A 21,545-nucleotide genomic window follows, 5' to 3' on the forward strand; every position below is an offset into this window, starting at 1 on the left:
CACACGCATGAAAACCGGAGCAGGAGCGAATCTGATTGGGCAAGAGCCGCGCATAGAACCTTGCGGCACACCCTTGCCAGATATTTAACGGTGACTGTGCGTCCACATGGATGTAAGGTAGATGTTCTTGTTCCGCTGGTTTTAAATTTAGGATAAGACTACAACACGAGGGATTTGGGTGTGAAGGTGTTTTTGCATTTAGATCCAAGCATATCCTGTCCTAGACCTGACTTTCCAGTCAGTATGACGAACTCAGATTACTTCTTTCTCCATTCCACATGAATTTATGTTCAGCACGTATGTATCAACTGTACTATTTGCTGATCTTCAAAAGCAGTTCATAATCTTAGATTTTTATATTGGTTTATGCATAACCAGAAAAGAAAAAAAAATGCAAAAACAAACATTTCATACAAATGTTTTTATTTAATTTCACATATCTGATATATTTTTTGGGACATTTATTCAGAAAGTTGCTATATAGTGATAGAATGAAGAAAACCAAAAGCCAAAATACAGTAAAACACCCACACAAAAAAAGGAAAAAAAAATATAGAAAAATATGTACAAATATACATAACTGAAAACACAAAACAGGTTAGATAGAATCAAAGAAATAATCAACAAATTACACAAAAAATACAATACAGAAAGAAAATATTGGTGTTAAAGCTGATTTTTCATACTCTTTTTATTTTCCACACTGGGGTATAATAAATCAACATTTAAAATCAAAATAAAATGTGAATTGTTACTTGAGAAAAGAATGAACATTTAAGGTATGGCAGTGAGAAAAAGTGCTACTTCTCTCATTCTGAGAGCAAAGGGGTTTGCTCTCACATTCATTATGCCTAGTACAGTACTGCTTTAGATTGGAATTCACTTGCAATATCCAATTATGTTCAAGCCAGCAAATGCAGTCCATCCAGGACTCGCTTCTAGCCTCAGCTCTGACAAGATATTCACAAAAAATGATGTCAGACAATAAGTGGATGTTGCTAGGTGGATCTGACCTGTTCCTCTTCAGAGGGGTCATAAAATAAGGTCACATTTATGGCCACTGTTGAGAAAATATGAACTCATCCAGAATCTCATACAAACAGAATTTCAAATACGTTTAAAATGAAAATACTGTTAAAGTAAGTGAGGTTGTGACTTAACCCTGACCCTACCATTTTTCAAATCCATATTTTGCTGAGCAATGTTCAGTGATTTAAGCAAAACACATTAACTACAACACTGGAATCAAGAAAAATGGTTGCAAGATATTTGATTTTGACATAATTTTTCACACTATTTTCTGAAAATACCCATCTGTCACGAGAAATATCAGTCTAAAATACCCAATTTCACTCAATTTTATGAGTTACCACATTTGATCTTTCAAAGGGTACAATACTGGCCTGAAACCCATTATAAGCTACAAATATATGTGTTTTCTAAAGGGATTGTCGTCAAGCATGTCTCAAAAGTCTCCCTTTTTAAATCGCTATGAATTAAATTCAAGTTCTTATCACCACAAGGTTGAGTAGCCAACTAAATTCTGTATTCGGTTTCTGTGTCTTGATCAACACAGAAATCTTGTTGCTTTTCTATTCTAGTAAGCACCGTAGTTAAATGGTAGCCAACCAAGAAATCATGAGAACGCACAAAAATCTTGCGACCTGTATGGCTAACATGGTTTCCATGTATGTATGAGGTTGGAACAGAACGCATATACTCCGTAATGGCTAATGTAAGCACCTCTGTAATTATAAACCCTGTAGTGCAATATATATATATATATGTGTATATATTTATATGATAATGGCATCTAATCTCTTTACAGAGAGTACACTGTGTCTGATTGTATACCCCTCAACGCACAAGTGGCAAAGCAGAGCTTGAAGGGATCATATTGCAGGTGACATCTGAAATGAATTATTACTCTAAAAGTGAAACACCCTGAATAGTCGTTTGAGTCAATACAAGGACATAAACACAAGTGAAGCTCAACCAGTAGAACTGCATGAGAAGTGGTATAGGAAACGGTACGAGTATTGCTGGTGAAGATAGTCAGTCTTGATCGAAATGTGAAGCTAATCCCCAAAATACCACCTTAACCCAAACCTTTTAGACTCACGTGTCTTCTACAACTTCTGAATGGACTGATATGAACAAAATTGCACGTAAGTGTACTGAATCTGCATGCCATAGCAAATAATAGTACAATTCTCATACTAAAATTGTGTTTTAGGTTTAATTAGTCTCAGATTGCATGGTCCAAAAGTCCTTTAAAATCAGCCCAGTTCAGACAAAGCTGTAGTTTCATGCTCGTGCTGTCTAAAGCATGCTGGTACTGTATATACTGTATGAGATTCAAATCTAAAATCTGCCCACTTCCATTGAAAACCCATATGGGACAGATAACAAGCAGAGTCGTTCTGCTTTAAGGTGGTTAGTCAGTTTGTCATATTCAAACCGCGATGGAGGGTCCTCGTCTCGATTTTCAGCAGCTTTATGAGCTGAGAGCAAAGTAAAGTGTTCATAGTGGTTTCAAATCAGTTCACAAATGGATTTTTAGTTGCAGAAAACAAGCTTGGCAACAAAGCTGAACACTAGTGACGTAGTAATACTCTGTTCAGGAAGCGTCATCAGGCTTCCTTAAACCTGACAGAATTACACCGAATCTGCTTCGTCTTTTGTATCATCATGGTCTGAAATTCAAAAGGTAGAATCATGAGAAAAGAAGGCCTTTCTCTTCTTTCATGTCAGGCCGGATATGAAGTCTAGAAGTCCTTGTCTGTTTCAAGGACAAGGGCATCATTTGTTTTCTAGACCTGTGTTTCACAGTGTCCATTCAGTCCTTTGTGTGTAAACGTGTGTTTTGTGGCACATTGTGAGACTCTCGGTTGCTTTGGCTGTATTTTGTGCCTTTTTGAGTGTTGTGTGCTTGTTGGGAATACATTAATGTGTGTGACAGACAGAAGGAGGGCTCAGGGAGGTGTTAATCACTCTTCTTGTGACTTTCAGTTGTCTTCTTTTATTTCCCACTCTCCTTCTTCCTGCTCTTTATGCTCGCCTCTGTCATTTGTGCATTGCAGTTAGATAAAGGCCTCAGGGGTTGTGCCGTTGTTGATCTGGACGTAGATCTTGGGGTCTTCCTCGCGCTCCTGCTTCTCTCTGAGCAGCCGCCTGCCATAGCACAGAAGATAACTGGGCAGGCAGAATCCCAGCATGCTCAGGACCAGCAACCCCACATTAACCTAAGCAGAAAGACATTAGAGCTTAGATATGAGCAAGCACAAATTAAAGTAAAATAGATTATCAGAAAAGAAAAAGGAGACGGGAGGCAGATCTGGAGGCAAGCTTGTAATTGATTGTAAGGAAGGGCAGAGTTTAGTCTGACAATTCACTGCAAGACTGAGTCAAGATGTTTTGATTTAAAATTATAGGCACGATTTGTGGATGAATTATCGCTTTAAATATCAGTAACAGACTGTCTGCTCACCCAGAGTGGATCCCCATCCAGTGGACCCATCATGGCCATGAAGAGAGGCTGTTGCAACAATGCAAAAAGTGCACTAATGAGGGACTGCATTCCCGTCAGACTTCCAAACTGAGAAGATGGGTACCTGCATTCATAAAAACAAGAACAACATTGTTCTTTATACATGATTAAAAGCAACTCCAATCCACATCCACAACTCAAAGCCATACTTACACAGCTGCATACAAGCCCCCAACGGCAGAGTGGATGAAGCCTCTAACAATGGTGTGCAACACAAAGGACAAAATCTAGAAAATAAAAACAAGAAACCAAGGTTACTCAGTTCTTCACCACAGCAAAAATAACTCTAATATTTGTAATGAATAAATAATGGCCAGTCGCTAGCTTTAAAATAAAGTCAGAGTTAGTGCTGCCACTGAGGGGCGCTGTTGTGCTATTGCATCCCAATCCATCAGCTGCAATAACGTGAGTGGCTCTGCACCACTTTCTCCCCGATTGGGTACTTTATCATTCTGCTGACAATGAGACCGATGTTTTGCTCTCAGTTACCTGTAGATGAAGATTGGGCACCAGGCAGGTTATGCCAAAGCCAACCATCAGCAAATTAGTGAAGATGAATGCACGGGTGGCATTGGTGATCTTCTGGATCTGTCTGTCAGGTTTCTTTGGCTGGCTAGGATCCCTGAAGGAAAAGCCATAAGTGCATTACACAGATCCGTTGCCACATTAAGCTTATAATCAAAAAACAATTGCGGATTGGACTGGTTGGTGGTAAGAGTCAAAATGATGCATTAGGCAGCAGGACGCTCAGTGTTACACTCACTTTGCGACTTGTTTCTCATTTTCGTCCTCACACTCTTTGAGCTTCCAGTCCATGACGTAACCAATCACAGGGGCCGTCAAGAGACACAGCAACTGTAGCACCCCGAATATAGATGTGTACATGCTCACTGAGAAAGAAATAAAGTTGAGTTTTAACATTGTTTCAAGGGTCATTACATCAAAAGGGGTTCATTTCGGCAGACAACGATGCCTACTTTTATGACGTGCTACTGTAATACAGATATGCTACAATTCAAAAGTCAGTAAGATGGTAAATCACAGTAAAAACGTGGACAAAATAGAACAAGTAAATAATGTATACATAAAAATATACTATAATATATTAAAATAACAATATATATTTTTTATAAAAAATATTGTATCCTTTTAACTTGAGATGGAACATTACAATTATTTAACACTAAACTGCATTATTTGTTTCATAAAAATCTGGAATTTACAGCATTTGATGACCCATGACTTGCTCCTATGAAGGTTAGGTGGACAGGTGAACGATTGGATGGACATTAAAACTGTGCACTGCATCCAGTCGGTCTCTAACCACCAAGGGCTTTTACATTGACAACATGAATCAATGTCAAATGAAGGTGGAAAAGGAGGTGAAGGAGGAAGGAACTTGGTGGGGGTTAGTTTGAGACAAGTGAATCAAGAATGCATCTCATTTTGCCTGCAGTCTTACCCATTTCCATCCTCTCCACTGAAAAAACACACCAAGCAGCATGACAGAAGAGAGTGCAAACAGAGGACAAGAGACAGACAGCAAGGAATTAGTAACGTGGACCTGCTGTGGCCATCCGACTTCATATTAAACACATGATTAATAGTGTTAGGCAGCCAATCACAGCATGTGATATTAGAGAACATTTTAAGAAGGAAGCTGTAAGAGGAGAAGACTAGACTGCAGTAGTGCCTTTTAGCAACCTTTTTCCCCCCAATTTCCCAGTCATTTTCTCCATAGGCATTTCAAATAAATCTTCAATAAAGAGGTTAAGCCTCGAACCAAGCCATACAGCTACAAAATGAATTATAATATTACAAAAATTTTTACACAAATTTAAAGCAGTGTTTTTCTGAAAAATATATATAAAAAAAGCTTTTTAAGTGTGTATGTGTGTGTGTGTGTATATATATACAATGTATATATGAAAATGTATGTATATATATATATATATATATATATATGTGTGTGTGTGTGTGTGTGTGTAAAATTACATAAAATAAATATAATTTACATATTGCAAAAAATCACAAACAATTCTAATATAAGTAGACAGAATTATATAAATGTAAACATAACAAAATCACTTCATTATATATATATATATATATATATATATATATATATATATATATATATATATATATATATATATATATATATATATATATATGTATGTATGTATGTATGTATGTATGTATGTAGAATACTGTATAAACGTTCTGTAATTACATATAAATCTCTTTGGCTGCAACAAATTCTATGACATCATAAAAATCTATTTCTCTATGGAGAAAATGAATGGGACCTTTACTTCTGGAAACCAACTGTTGCTCTCTGTTCCACAGGTGACATTCAGCGTTTGAGCAACAGAAACAGCTATTATCCTGAAGTATCACACAGCATTTGTCAAACACACATACCTTTGCTTAGGTCTCCACCAGCAAGGGACTCCAGAATATTGTTCATGGCCCCCATGTAGAAGATGAGACGGAGCTGAGTCACACACATTGTGATGAGGCTGAGCATGAATATGGGGCTAAAGATGCTCCGCATGAAGGACTGGGCTGAAAAACACATTTAATAAAACTATCATCAATAACAATCCTTCTTATTAAAGAAAATTCTAGTTACAGGTCAAAATTGTACACTGTGATTGGACACCCAACACCTTAAATTATGCACCTATTCGTACTGCCATGGCATTTCCAGAAGCATCTTTCCATGGAAAACCATTATTAACATGGTCATCTCAATTTAACCAGGATGCTTCAATGCCTTTAAAAAATGGCAAAAGTATGCAGGCCCCACAGGGTTCTGTTCACATGGAAAATTCTGTGGTTGTTTGGATGGCCAGGCAACACTTCAATGCCACAGCAACACAGAGGCGGGGGGTTCTGGGTTTGTTAATAATCCACTAATTCGAGTGCCATACATGCATCCACTGACCAGCACTAGAGAGGCCTTTACAATGCCTGTTACCTGGTACATTGGGAATCTGACCTCAACACACCTGATATGCTCTGGTTCACATGCACACATACAAACAATCTCATTATGTCCCTAAGCACACACACACACACTCAGACTTTCCAGCTGCCGACAATGAGTCAGTAATAGACTGCAGTAATGGAAACACAGGGTGGTGAAGGCATTAGCACTCTAAGGATGACAGTAAGACGGGATCAGCATCAGTCTCTCTATCTCAAACATCTCCAGCAGCGTCTCTAAAATAGCTCTTCGGCGCTACATGCCCTCTCAACCGCCACCATCTCCACCGCTGCCAATTTTAGCCCCAGACATTCACCAGTGCCATGGCTCCTCCAGAAACGCAGTCTAAATCAATTGCACGCTCCGTTTATTACAAAAGAGCCCAACCGGGAGCCCCGCTGCGGGCTGCAGAACCCAAAAAAAGGTGCCGGTGGGGAGTGAGTGAGTTTGCAGTATTCTGACAAGTTTGAGGTGAATTTGGAATAATTGCACATCACAGATTTGGGTTAGTAGAAGCAAAGTGCAAACGCAGCATGTGTCTGCAGCCTTGAGTGGTTTGGCAACCTCAGATGTCAGAAACCGTGCTTATGGTTAATGAAGGAATCCCCATGCACAATAAAGGGGATTTACTGAGGAGCGTTCATTAACACCGCCCCACGTCTGCTCAAATATTCCCTGCATGTCTGGACAGCAAGGGGCACACAGCGAGGGGGAAGATGCTGTACAATGGTGAGAGCCAAGTCTCTCTCTGTTCTGTCCAGTTCTTTCAGAAATATGCATGAATTTGGGATTACTTCAATTTGATGAACAAGAACTTTGTTCAAGACATTAAAACAATGGAAATAAATGAGATTTTGTAATCCGATAACGACTATTCTGTCAACATAATTACCAATCAAGTTGCATTACAGATAACTTTAAATTCCTTGGCACTCATGTCACCAGCTCATTAAAATAAAACCTGAATGACACATACTGTTTTATTTTATTAAAAAATATATTTTTTTTTTATTATTTATTTGTATTATTTATCTTTAGAAAACATTTTATCAGCAAATCAATATTTAAAAAACGTTTGATCAGCAAATCAATATGAATGATTTGCTATGAATTAAACTGAAAAATGAATTGTGTTTGGTGAAAGAACATCTGAGCTGACCAATTTGATTGAATTTCTTCTTCATCTCTTACGGCCTTTATTTTTAGAACTTTTCTTTGTTTTTAATTTCCTAAAACTTAAAGTGTTAGTTAACCCAAAAATGACAATTCTGTCATTAATTACTCACCCTCATGTCATTACAAACTGTTTGGAACGTCATGAGGGTGAGTAGTTAATTACAAAATTTTCATTTTTGGGTGTACTACTAACCCTTTAGAAATCTATATCCTAAAACTACTATTTTAACATATTAAAAATTCCCAGATTTTAATGTTTTCAGACTTTTTAGATGATAAATAACACTGGTCAATAAAAACATGTCAGTAAGAATTGTACTCACATTCCTGCTCAGACTGGACCTCCAGATCGAGGGTTGATAGGCAGAGGTTATTGCCGTCTTGAGCGGCGAGCTGCTGTGGATTGCTCTTCATTGAGTTGCCAACACTCAACCTCCGGCCAACCGTGGTCACCTGCCTGTAGAACTGTTTCCCTGTGATCTTATGGTCAAAGCCCAGCCAGCTGAACTTGATCTTCACACTGTTAAAGAGACCAATTTGAGCGTGAGATACACAATATGTAAAATGTACAGTAATCCATTTTAAATTGTTATTTATTCCTGTGAACTCAAGTATCATTACTCCAGTCTTCAGTGTCACATGATCCTTCAGAAATCATGCTCAAGGAACATTTCTAATTATTATCGATGTTCAAAAAAATTGTGTGGCATTTTTTCAGAATTCTTTGATGAATAGGAAGTTCAAAAGAACAGCGTTTATTTAAAATAGAAATCTTTTGTAAATGTCTTAACTATCACTCTTGATCGAGTTAAAGCATCCTAGCTCAATAAAAGTACTAATTCCTTTAAAAAACATCAGCAATGCACAGACGCTGAACTACATACGTGAAATCCATGTCCTCAGGTCCTGGGAAGGGCTCGAGTGGCCAGTTGAAGAAGCAGTTGATGAAGACCAGGCCGGCACAGCCAGCCCACACCAGAAGAATGGTGATGAAGGCAATACCGAGGTCGTAGATCACCTGATAGAGCAACAATCATCATCAATATCACTCATTTAAGCTCGGCTTATTAAATAAGTCTAACCTGGGACTCAGATTTACCTTTATCCCTGGGAAGGTGACAGCGGATGAGGCATACGAGCCAATCATGAGTGCAATGAAAGTGGAGCGGAGATCACCAAACATGTTGGGAAGCTACAGAAAAGACAAACAGGGGAATAAAAATAAGTTAACATTTTTAGTGACTGTACTTGGGCCTAGTGTCCGTCATGAGTATAAAAAGCAAATATATTTATCTATATTGTCAACATAATATTCAAACCACAAGCAAAACAAACATAGATTTCTTGTAACAGGAGCCACTGTAAACATGTCAGATATACAGAAGGTATGAAAGTAAACATTACGTCAGTGTAACAGTGATATTCTCTGGTGGGAGCAACAATTAGGAGGGGCACTGCAAAGGCAACTGCAAGCCGAGAATAATTTTAGCAGTGAGAGAAAGTCGCGGGACACTGGAGAAGCTTGCATATTAACGCTGCTGTCTTTGAGCTGGGCGGAGAAACTGCACTGTCAGGGTAAACAACTGTCAGACCCCACCAAGAAAATATAGAGGGAGGAAGATAGAGAACGACAGAGAATGTGAGAACGAAGTGGGGCAGAGAGAGCAAGAGGGTATTCTTCAATAGTATCAATAATATTCTTCAGGAGAATTCTTAAAGATCATTAGTCTACAGCACTCTTGAATATTTGTGGCATTTTATTAAAAACAATTTTTTTTTTAATAATTATTATTTATTTTAACAGATTTTTTTTTTAAATTTGCATTGAAATTTATTTATTTTATTTTTTTAAATGTATTTAAATTGATCTTGGCGACAGAAGCTCACACAAAAAAAACAACAAAAAAAACAAGACACAGATAATAAAACATAAAATAGGAATGAAATAAAAACATAGAATAATGTAATTAATTCATATAATTTTATAAGAAACTTTTTTTTACACTAGTATTTTAGTAATGCATGTAAAAGTTTTGACATTTGAATTAAGTATAATTAAGTACAATTACATTTTATTTAAGTACAAATGTTCCACTTAGTCTCTTATTGTGGTCAACCTGAATGTATAATAAATATAAAATAATTAGCTAAATTCTCTTAGTAAATAGTTTTATATTTGGAGTATAGTATGTCACACCATTATTTTTATTTTATTGTCCTATTTTTTGTTAGACTTGCAGGGTGTCATATTGTTATAGTACATGTTCCTTATTTCGTAGGTAATTTCCATTTCCAATTCTTCTACTTCCCACCCGTCGACAGCTGCCAGCGTCTTGCTGTATATGGCATCTCCTCCACAACACACAGTTCAAGATTTTCTAAGAACTCTCTGGACATCTTCCACTTCACGCTTGCTCCACAGTCGACTCTAAAAGCTTGTTAAAAACAAAGAACGAAGGAAAGCTTTCCGTTGGAACCCAACCCAGACGTCATTCGCTGCCTCTAATTAGAGTAAAGGTCATCTCAGAGCCAAAACATCCCAGATGACACTCACAATAACTCTCACACACTCAGCGGCCCTAGGCAGCATTGTGCCTGTGGCTGAAGAGGCAGTGCAGGAACAAAGCCAACGACGAACAGAACTCCACATGATGGGCCTGTGAGACGGAGAGTAATGGCTATTTCTTGGAGTTGATTAACATGTGAAGTACCAAGAGACTGTTCTAACAACACTATGTTCTTCTGCTTTCACAGACATTCACCAGCTGCAGGCGGTCACGTGACGTCAGACACTTATTGCTAGCAATGTTCTATTCAAAATTGAGAGTTATAAGTTTTAATAATATGCAAATTTATTTTATTAATAAGAATTATCAACATTTTCAACAAAGATAATGATTAAAAAAATTTAAAATAAGACTTAGCATATCGGAATGATTTCTAAAGGATCATGTGATACTAAATTCAGCTTTGCCATCACAGGAGTAAATTGCATTTTAAAATATATTCAAAAAGAAAACATCTATTTTAAATTGTATAACATTTTTTTTTTTTTTTTTTTAAACTGAAGAATCTTGCCATAATCATTTAAGCAGTAGTGTTTATTAGAGAAAAATAGTGATATCTTGTTAATTGTGTCACTGGGTGTTTTAACTGTTGGGCTGGGGTTGTCTGAACTTGCATTATAAATCATTTAAAGTGCGTGCTATTTTTAGCCTTGAGCTTCCCAGAAGCAGATTTAATTAGGGATTGGTGTTTACTGAAGTCACTGAGTGCAATACTTGACTGATTTGTTGAATTACAAGCGAAATTCAGAAATGCTCGTGTTGAAGTATTGTGTCCCACTTTCCAAAAACACCAGTCAAAACTGATTTATGTGTTATGGTTTTGCGGGAAAACAAATCAATAAATGTTTTAATGAGAAATCACACCCATCCTCAATATGAATTTGGCTTACTCATCTCCGTTTGTGCAACATATGACCACAGAAAGGTGTCTAATCCTTTTTCCAGCTCTCTGTCTCTGTGTGAGGAAGGACGGTGAGTCACTGTAAATGGGTTAAGGGGGAGGGCAATGAAGTGGCTAAATCATACTTGCTACCCTGTTAAAAAGACAACAAGAGAGAGGAAATGAACACAGGGACAGAAGTGAAAGAAAAAGCCAGTGAAGGCTGCCCAGATCCTGACATTAAGTCCTAATGTAACTGCAGGAGAGTCACAGAGAGACTGTCTGTCTGTGATATTCATACTTAATATGCACTTAATTATTATTTGTTTCAAATTTAGATGACTGGTTGGCCCTGGCGCATTTAGATGACTAATTATAAAATAAAAAACATTCATCATTCAGTCATTGCCAAAGGACATATGGCAAAACACCAATGAGAACAACATGAAGAGCATGTCTCTGATAACCATGTGTTTTTTAATCTAATGTTTTCTGGAGTCTAAACGCCACCCTAAGCCATTTTTCTATTCTCATCTACACATCACTCAGCATCATAAAAGAAATGGGTTACAAATGGATTAAATGCAGAAATGAAGAAAAAACAGCATTAGTGCATCAGAGAGTAAAAAACAGAGCTAAGATAAAGAGGAACAGGCTATCCTGTATCTATAATATACATTTACTTAAAAACAAGACAATAAGATGTTTCAGATAATGTACCTATATTTATTTTAACCCATTGGTCAACAGATGTCGATGGTTTTAAGAGCAAAACAACCAACGTCTGAGGTTGTGTTGGGAAAGACTTGATATGATTGCTTGTCACAGAGCCAGTGGGAAGGCAGATAGTGATAGACAGAGAGCTAAATCGGGAAAAGAAGAGAGCTGGAGGAATGGACGGATGAAGGATTGAGGGCAGACAGTAAATCAGGTGGCTGGGACACTGCTGCCAGCGGAGGGGGTTGGGGACAGTCCCGCCGTTAAACAGAAAGCTGAGTCAGTGCACTGGGAAAACATGAGGTGTGCTGGGAGGAAACACAAGCTCTGCGGCACTCTACTGCAGCTGGGTTATTAACTGCTGAGTGAGCAAACACAGAGACACAGACAGAGAGACAGAAAAGTGAGGAAAAAAGAGGAAGAAGGGTAAACAGACAGCTTCACCCTGCACTCTTAGGGTTTGTCTTCAGAATAAATACAACGTTCAGAAATCTTTCTCTTCTGCAGTTCAGTAAACTAGATTTCTGAAGGAAGTGTGAGCGGTAGACTACTTGACAGTGAAAAACTCACCGCCATGTTCCTCGAACGTTTCGGCTGGTTTCGGCTGATAAAGGGTGAGTCGATTAGCATTGCAATATAAATATACATTATCCATAAGAAAATACCTGAGATCGCTTAATGATGTAATCGTGTGTTTATTCTCATGATGCATTTTATTCTTTATTCAGCTACAGCGAGTGACAGCTGGCAAGTTATTTGTTTTATTACTCCTATGAGTCTCACTTGTAGACTTTCTCCAGGAGGGTGCCCTCCGGTTTCAAGTATGAATGAAACAAATCACAAGTGAGAGTTTAACGCTCCATAATGGTGTTGTCGCTGGCTTATCATGTGTCCTCATATTATTGTATGTATACTATTCATTTTCAAATATCACCAATATTGGTATATTGTGACACCACTAATTAATAAATAACGATATTTCATTACAAGGGTTGTGGGTAGTTACCAAAACACTGATCTAGGCGGTTGACAAACCATTGGTTGGAAAAATCGCTGAGAAAGATAACTTTGTTTTGTTTAAATGCATAGCCCAACAGCCTTTAGAAAGGATCCTTAATAAATCCCTAATAAATCTAAAAATAGTAACAATAATGGAGCTATTAAGAGATACATCCAAACAACAGATGTCAGACGGTCAGAACTATACTGTGAACCCCAGGTTCTAACCTCTGGCCACAACTACCAGCAGTGCACAACACACAGTATACAGAACAGCTGGGAAAGGGTTATAAGAGCACAACAGCTGAGATAACAGCCTGTACTGTTCCACTTTGCGCTCATGCATGCCAGTTCACTCACTCTGTGTGTGTGTGTTTTTCTCTGTGTGTATGTAACACATGGAGGGTTGCCTGGACAGGCAGAGGCATGGTGCAAATGTAGAGGAAGAACCCAGGACAGAACATCAACAACACAAGCAGAGAAACTGGTTGTGGCAACGGCTTTGCCTTCAGCTATGAACTCACGAGACCCTATGATGTCAGATCAGCGTGCAGAAACAAGAGACAACCACCTTTCAGCTGGCAATCAGCACAACTTCCTGTTTACTTCAACCCAGTGTGCTCTCTTTACATTTCCTGGTGATGTTTCACAATATGAACCCTATGCACTGCAGATGTTACACTGAACACATGACTAGATAAAGGGACACAACAGCTCTGAATGAACATACTGTCTACTTCAGCTCTATTCTAAGGCAGCATACTCAACAGAACTTCATAAGTGACCGATTTGGAATGTGCTATAGATTAGAAACAGACTGATCTGTGTAGCGATGGACATTTTCTAGAGGTTACATGGTTATATCAGCAGGTTGCAGCAAGTAACTTTCTTTAATGTGATGTGATGTGACGTGACATTCAGCCAAGTATGGTGACCCATACTCAGAATTTGTGCTTTGCATTTAACCCATCCAAAGTGCACACACATAGCAGTGAACACACACACACACACACCGTGAACACACACCCAGAGCAGTGGGCAGCCATTTATGCTGCGGCGCATGGGGAGCAGTTGGGGGTTTGGTGCCTTACTCAAGGGCACCTAAGTCGTGGTATTGCCCACAACCTTAGGGTTAGGAGTCAAACTCTCTAACCACTAGGCCATTTTCCCCACATTCTTTTTTCTTCCCTTTTTTTCTTTAAATGAGTGAGTCATTGATTCATTAATGCAGTGACTGTCTGAATTTGAAATGTCATGCTACAAACAACTCTTGCTATTTCTCCGATACTTTTAGATGGCATAAATAGAATAGTATGTTATTTTGAATTCAGCCACTGTCTTTAAGAGTGCCATTGCTAGGTGGTTTCTAGGTTGTTGATCAAAAACTATTTCAAATCACTGTCAATATCAGGCCATTTCTAGGATGCTGGAAATCCAGCTCAGAAAAGAGTCTCTTTAAGGATGAATAAATGATGATGCAGCAATGTTTGGGAGCAGGAAACAGTGGCGTGTGGCCAGTTAGCAAGACTGCACCATGGCCTTTGTGCAAAAGACTGCAGAGGACACCCATGGAGACCCACAAATATGACACGAGCACTTACTGTGAGCGAGGTGAAGGTCATGCACATTCCTCCAAATCCGTTCAGGGCTAAGGCAAAGAAGATCAGGATGGAAAGATCTGTAAAAGAAACAGACAAAAGAGGTTAAAGAGAGCAGAGACAGACAGGTAATAACAGAGTGGTGGTCTTATGTGGATTTGAATACATACTTCTAGGGTCATTTGCTCCATATGCAATCAGGATGCAGGAGAAGGCAAACGAGGCACTAGGAAAAGATTATATATGGTTATATATGTAAATATAAATTTATATATGATAATATTTTCACCACATGAATGTAGTGTATTTTTCTCCTATACCTGCCAAGCAGCCTTAATTTCCGCGGGCCGTATTTGTCCATGATGATGCCGAGGGGCAGAGTGATGGCACTGAGGAGGAAGGAGCCAATGGTGAAGGCCAGGTTCAGCATCTCATCTTGCTCTTTGCAGATAACCCAGCCATTCATCTGAAGATTATCCTCCTCCTCCCCTTTTGGGACTTCTGTTGTATCATTTTCAATCTCAGATACGTTCTGCCCTGTACTGTTACCTGGAGAATTGGAGAGGGCAGGAAAGAATGAACCCAAACTGAGCAATCTAAATAACCAAACTAGCACTAACCAACGTGGACCAGTGTGTAAATTCATGCCAGTCTTTTCAGATGGGTAGTCAGCTGTCACACACTCACATGGAAACTCTATGGACTAATTAGAACCCTGACTTCTAGGAAACCAGTAATGGAGTAAAACACGAAACACCTTTGTGAGATATATCGGCCACCGTCGTGCCCCTCTCTCAAAGCCACCAGGATGCTGGGCAAAGGTTCAAATAAACAAGCTGCTATACACAGTAAACAACTAGCAGAAATAGAATGAGAGTCAATCTGAACCCCCATTGGAGCTCAGCCTCCAAAACCAACACCTTCCTACCTCCCACTAGGCAAGAGCACCTTGACTAACATTTAACCCTGTTGTTTCACCCAGGCTTCCCTGCTTGTTTTGACTAGGGATAATCATACCTTGGCTGGGTAACGAGTCTCCTACTTGGTTTTTGAAGATTCAAGAACACTGTTTGTCCTTGTGTTCTCTTAAAACGCAAACAGCCCTGAAGATGTTCTGGAATAACTTGTTCTGGGAAGGACAGATGGGGGACGGGGCGGTTTGCAGCACATGGAGGAAGCTGTTATGAACATAACAGGGTGGGCAAGAGACAGAGGGCCTTTGTGTGAGGGATTTTTGTTCAAATGTGATGAGTAAACAAACAAACGAACTATGTTTGTGGAGCAGAGATGACCTGAGGAGGTGACTGAAGATGAGAAGAATTGGTTTTAAACATCAATGATTGATTTTTAGAGGACACATATCTGCTGCGCTTTGGATGTTTTGCTGAGTAATAAAAGAGGAGCTGCCTTAAGTCAATACACACCAGTTTCAATAGCTGCTGCAGTTAGCAGTTACAGACGGACACAAAAGTAGTGTTTTTACTCTTTTTCACAAAATTAATTAATAAATAACATTGCTCTCTTATTAAGTCTACAATTTGAGCCACATTTCATCTCAAATTCAAAAGGAGATTACATTTTATAAAATGTAATGGATAAAAAATTAAGACTATTTTGAGACTGTTAAGATTTCTTGGATTGTTAAATTATTATTATTATTTTTTTATAACAATGAATGCGATAAATGAATCGCATGTGAAGTTTGGGGTCAGGATTTTTATTTGTTATTTTTTCATACTTCTATTTAGCACTTAAATTACACATTTAGGGCACATTAAATTTATCAACTCTGACAGTAAAGACATTTATAATATTACAAAAAATATATATTTCAACAGTGTTCTTTTAAGCTTTCTATTCACCAAAGAATCCTGAAAAAAGGGTTTCAACAAAGAAAAAAAACCTGATTTTAATTTTAATATTTATTGTTTGTTTGTTTGTTTGTTTGAGTGCCAGATCAGAATTGTAGAATGATGTCTGAAGAAATTTCTAGAAATTACTTTAATTAATTAATTAATTATAAATTATACAAATATTTCACAAAATTACAGATCAAATATTTTTTGATCAAATAAATGGAGCTTTGATTCGCATAAGAGACTTCTCTTAAAAACATTTTTAAAAATTGTAGTGTATAACTGAAGTGTTTTTCATAAATAAAATATAAATTAAAAATACATAAAATTGTATAAATATTTTACAAAAAGACATGCAAAAACAGGTTTCATTTTCTTCATGAAAAATATTTCTTTCTTTGCTTTTGGAATGAAATAGGAGTTGCAGATGTTCTTGACAGGTATTGTTGGATTCACCTTTTAGGTCTTTTCAGACAAGCAATGAGCTCTATTTCAAATGTTTCATAAGCCATTGTTCCACTAGATCTAATCGGGAAAAAAAGCTAAGACAGCCAGGCCTGAATTTCCATTTGCTTTGATATGAAGAAGTGAGAGAAGAACAGAAAAATAATTCAACACAAATCTGAAGCACAAAAGACATCATGAACTCAGACTCGGCCAGATGTGCGAGGCCAAAGCATGTAGCCAGACAAGCATTTTCCTGGTCAGTGTTTCCTCACGTCTGCTGATTAAAGAGAACCAAGCAGCTGATAACAAAATAATCTCATATTTACATTGAGCAAACGCTTGAGCCACATTTACTTCCTTGTGTCATCAGTGTCTGGAATCGCTGAACTAGATGCTGACAACAGTTTAAATGAAAGATAGAAGGGAAGTGTGAATGTGCAGAATTGCAATGTGCACTGATATCTGCATTATCCCTCAATATCGCATCAATAAAAGTGACTAAATGGTGTTGAGCAAGCAATTACTAAATGTTAGCTAACAGCAAGGAGATCGGAGGAGAAGAAAAGCCAGGTTCTTGTTTTTGGGAATCCGTCACACTTCACATCGCAGTGTGAACCACAAACTCTCATACACCAGAAGTGAAGAACGCCGGCCAGACGTGCACTTTATATCATGGAGATGGTGTTTACTTATGGATCATAAGATATCAAAGTAGCCAGGCTGTTTTTTCATTCTTCAAACAAATTGCATAAATTTGTTTTCACCAAGGTGTGTTAAATCATTTAAGAGGCAGATTTCATAGTGGAAAAATAAATCAGGGCCAGTTCTGAGCAACTGAACTCCTGAACTCGTTCACTGAAAAAGTCACAAAGCAGCACAGAAAGAAGTGTTTGAAGAACAAGACATGACGCTCTAAAGGAAACCTCAGACGGTTGTCAACAAGCAGATATTATGAAACCACTAGCATCCATGTCGAATTTCCAGCAACCACCTGACAGTACACATTAAGAACAGACATGAGCAGTCAACAAAAATCAAATAGCATAGCTTTTCTTCATTGTTGCACACTTTTCCCCTCTCATATATATATGTTGGATATATTTATTTTGCATACCCAGAAGGTTAAGTAGCACATGGCTTCCATGTTTTTTCTTACCAATAATAGTTACATGAACTCCATTAGCAATGGTGCAATATGATTTTAAGATCATCAGTACATGATGTAAATGAATGGATGCAGGTTATATAAATAAATAAAGTTAATCTTGGACATCAGTAGGAACACACTGTTCATAGATGTACCAGACACGTTATGACCCGGACACACATTATTGTGTTGTAAGAGCTGTAAGCAGATCTGAACAGTATGTTCCTGAGTAAGAGTCCACATTCATCTGGATTAATTAAGCAAGTCTCTCTAAAGTATTCTTAAGATTTATAGTTTGATTCAACTATTTATTTCATATTAAGACCTTAAGAAGATACAGCTGCACTTGAAAGATTCTTTACTGTATTGTATAATAAGCGAAGCAGACTGATGTCCTCTAGTCTGTTTACCGTGAAATCAACTCTGTGACGGAGCTCAAGTTATCTAGCCCCCCTTTGCCAACGTTCTGATGCCAAACAAGCTTGTAGATGCTGTCTGTAATTCCTAATGGCAACACAAGCTTGAAGGCTTCCAAATAAGGTGCACTGACTCTTAGTGATCGACTGATATTCAGGTTTGGATTCCTCCACTAGCCTTGTGATGGGTGCCAGACACACATGCTGTATTACATTTACTGACACAATGAAGTGATTAAAAAATATATAAACCATTGCAGTTTCAGAGAGCAGCCTCTATTGAGAAATAAAAAAAATGTTGTAGGTCAAATAACCTTTTTTTTTTTTGAGGGTTTAAAGTTACTGCATCCCAAAAAATATTAGGTCATGCAGCCAAACATTTATTGTTCAAATCTGAGAAGGGAACATGTCAAAACTAAGCTATTAAAGCCATTAATATGAGATATAGGTACCATTTTCCTTTGATGTTCATGTAATTATTTGCAGCATTCAAATTTGGCATTTATAGTGCATTAAATGTCTTTATGAGTGTCAATAAATGTATTTTTGTTTTTGCAACCTGCGCTGAGTGCACTTTTTCTCCTCTTCCTTACCTGGTTCTCTGCAGAGATAGGAGTAAAAGCCCTCTGATTTTAGCATAATGAGCAGTGAGCCCCATCCAAGCAGGACAGCAGAGAACAACAGGTTTTCGATCACCGCGGTAATCGCCATCCACCATCGCCTGGAGAAGGCTGTGGCCAGTGAAGGGGCCATGACTGAAGGAGATGATACAGTCTGTGCTGGTAATACTTAGGATAAACCCCTAAACACTGGGAAATCCTGTGAAAGTGGCAATTGATTTGGGCATTAGATATTTAATGGTACATTTTAATGATAATATTAAATTATAAGCACATGTACATATTATATGCATGTATCATGATAATTTACAGGTTTTTTTTTTTTTTTTTTTTTTACAAATTTCCCATTTCTATGTCTTCCAAAACAGCTCATAAAAAACCCGTTTCAAAAGAGATTGTTGTTGATTGAAACTCCGCCCATTTGTCCGCTCTAGTCTCGCCCTGTTATCCTCCGATTGGCTGTTCGAACGTTCGCTTCTCTCCTCATTGGCCACGCGCTAAACAGATTCAGAGAGCAGCTCCACGTGAGACCAAGATCCAGCCGGTTCGAACCAGTGCGGCGCGAGTCGATGCTTTGTGCTGCAAATCATATCTTTGTCCAAAATCTATTTAACCACGGGGAAGTTGCATTGCGTTATAATTATACGATACGATTCTGTTCTTATCTTTGCATAAAGCGAAGCGGTTTGCTGAATCCAAATACAAAATAATCTCGTACAAACTATTTCATATGTTAACTTAAGATAAAAGGCATTGGAAATCGGTCATTTTCTTTTCTGATTTGTGCGCGGTGTCTCATTTGTGTTAACGATAACAGTATGTAGCGGAAAACAAGCAACCCTAAAACTGGTCTGAACTGGACAGGCATCATCATCATCGCCTCCGCCTGTGTGTATGTAACGTTAGCCCTCTCCCCTCCTTCCTCATACAGAGCTCAGCTGCTCCATGTATACACTCTGCACACTGAATAATAACAGACGCGATAAACCCACTTCCTTGTTATCGCTTCACACTTTTTTCTGCACTAAGCTAAATATACTCGCTGTATAAATGCGGATATTGAAATATATAGATCTCATATATGATGTACAAGCAGTTCTATTTCCCATGCATGATATGAAACTGCAAAACACGATTTCTGACGGCAGATTTAAAAGCCCGTATAACAAGAAAAATCCAATTAAACGCCACGTACATGACAACCATTAAGTATTTTTCGGAAATAACTGTCGAAGCTATTAGTGCAAGTATAATACACAGCTGCTTGCGGTAGACATCGAACAAAGTTGCGGTATAAAACTATACAGCGCATTATATATAAATCAATCAACACGTCTCAGTTCAGCTAGAGTTCATAAAGCAAAAACGTACTGACATTATAAAATACAGGTGGAAATGTGCTATAGTCGTTGTCATTTTGCAGAATTGTAAAAAAAAAAAAAAAAAAAAAAAACAGATTCTAATGTTTTAGCAAAATATAATCGGGTTAAAACTAAAATTATTCTTCATAAATGATTTTGAATGAACTAATGCAATGGGCTTCAAATACAATATCAACAGCCTTAACAGGTAAACTTTCAACAGAGCATCCTTACAAAAAGTCATACCTATTTCCTTTACCGAATCCTCGCTTCGGCTGTCTTCAGGGTTAAAAGGTATAAACGACCTTCTGGTGCCGAGTTCACTCTTTTGGTTATGTTCATGTATCAGTTTATATTCCAACATCTCTTATTCTCGGTTTTATATTTGCACCTCTTGCTTCACACAAACAAGTCAACTTGCCCATTGGCTGGCTCCTGAGCTAGAGATGAGACTAGCCAATCAGAGCGCCGCTCGTCGAAGATGTATAAATAATTTCACATTATATTTTGCTGCAGCTCAAAGAAAATTCACAAAACACGCTGGACTGTGTGGGGTTGTGGTCTCTCCTGCCATGCTACTGTGTTTGATTACCGTTTATGACTTTTAAAACATTCATACAAAACACACACACACACACACACACACACAAACTAAACAAAGAAACCGTTTTAACTTAATGATTTCTCCAGATGTTAGCCAAACTGATATTGACCAATTATATTTGTCTACTGCAAAACCTCAGGACCACTGGTTCATGTACCTTAACTGAAATCGCCAAATGTCTCGATGTAGTACAGTATGTTTTATCCCCCCAAGAAAAAGGAACAACATCAACTCTGGGAATCAGATGTAAGCTCTTTTAAAACTTCTGAAGTCGCATTTATCAGTGGTCCATATGAACGCAATTCATATTGTAGCCTATAATGGGAGTAGAAAATATAAAAACATATCATAATACAGGGGAACTGAACAAATGACATTTTATTGTTTCTTATACTCTTTCTAAGCACTAAACTGAACAACGAGGTGATATGAGCCACAAAACATCACGACGACATCTAGTGGTTTAAATGGGCAACTACATGAAAATACAGACACCAAGCGGCGATTTTTTTTACAAGGTTAATGATGTTAAATATTACTCCGGTGCTGTGCCCATTTTCGACACCTTGCAAAATTATTACCCCTCTCTTTGAAATCGCTATCTGATTTGCTAAT

The 21,545-nt window shown here is 38.0% G+C and overlaps 1 protein-coding gene across 2 annotated transcripts; it reads right to left on the reverse strand.

The window, feature by feature from the left end:
- Window positions 1–406: 406 nt before the first annotated feature.
- Window positions 407–20,735, reverse strand: LOC127972457 (large neutral amino acids transporter small subunit 4-like). 2 transcript variants are annotated; one of them, XM_052575949.1, is made up of 15 exons: window positions 20,573–20,735; window positions 18,939–19,164; window positions 14,800–15,028; window positions 14,650–14,705; window positions 14,483–14,559; window positions 8,818–8,910; window positions 8,603–8,736; window positions 8,042–8,238; window positions 5,975–6,118; window positions 5,013–5,030; window positions 4,314–4,440; window positions 4,040–4,172; window positions 3,704–3,777; window positions 3,491–3,614; window positions 407–3,245 (listed from the first exon to the last, which is right to left on the reverse strand). In XM_052575949.1, exons 2-15 carry the CDS (start codon window positions 19,096–19,098, stop codon window positions 3,084–3,086), a joined length of 1,728 nt encoding a protein of 575 aa, XP_052431909.1. In that variant the 5' UTR covers window positions 19,099–19,164; window positions 20,573–20,735; the 3' UTR covers window positions 407–3,083. The 2 variants fall into 2 exon arrangements, with proteins under 2 accessions (XP_052431909.1, XP_052431910.1); XM_052575950.1 differs by lacking the exon at window positions 5,013–5,030.
- Window positions 20,736–21,545: the final 810 nt, after the last annotated feature.

Source organism: Carassius gibelio, chromosome B15, assembly GCF_023724105.1.
Source record: "Carassius gibelio isolate Cgi1373 ecotype wild population from Czech Republic chromosome B15, carGib1.2-hapl.c, whole genome shotgun sequence".
Classification (NCBI taxonomy): domain Eukaryota; kingdom Metazoa; phylum Chordata; class Actinopteri; order Cypriniformes; family Cyprinidae; genus Carassius; species Carassius gibelio.

Bases quoted from the DNA above. Each gene is read 5' to 3' on its own strand.
- LOC127972457 (XM_052575949.1), bottom strand. From the start codon at position 19,098: ATGGCCCCTTCACTGGCCACAGCCTTCTCCAGGCGATGGTGGATGGCG. The intron at 14,560-14,649 runs GTATGTATTCAA...TTTCTTTTACAG, and splicing joins TGGAGCAAATGACCCTAGAA to ATCTTTCCATCCTGATCTTC. The intron at 4,173-4,313 runs GTGAGTGTAACA...CTTTTCCTTCAG, and splicing joins AATGAGAAACAAGTCGCAAA to GGATCCTAGCCAGCCAAAGA.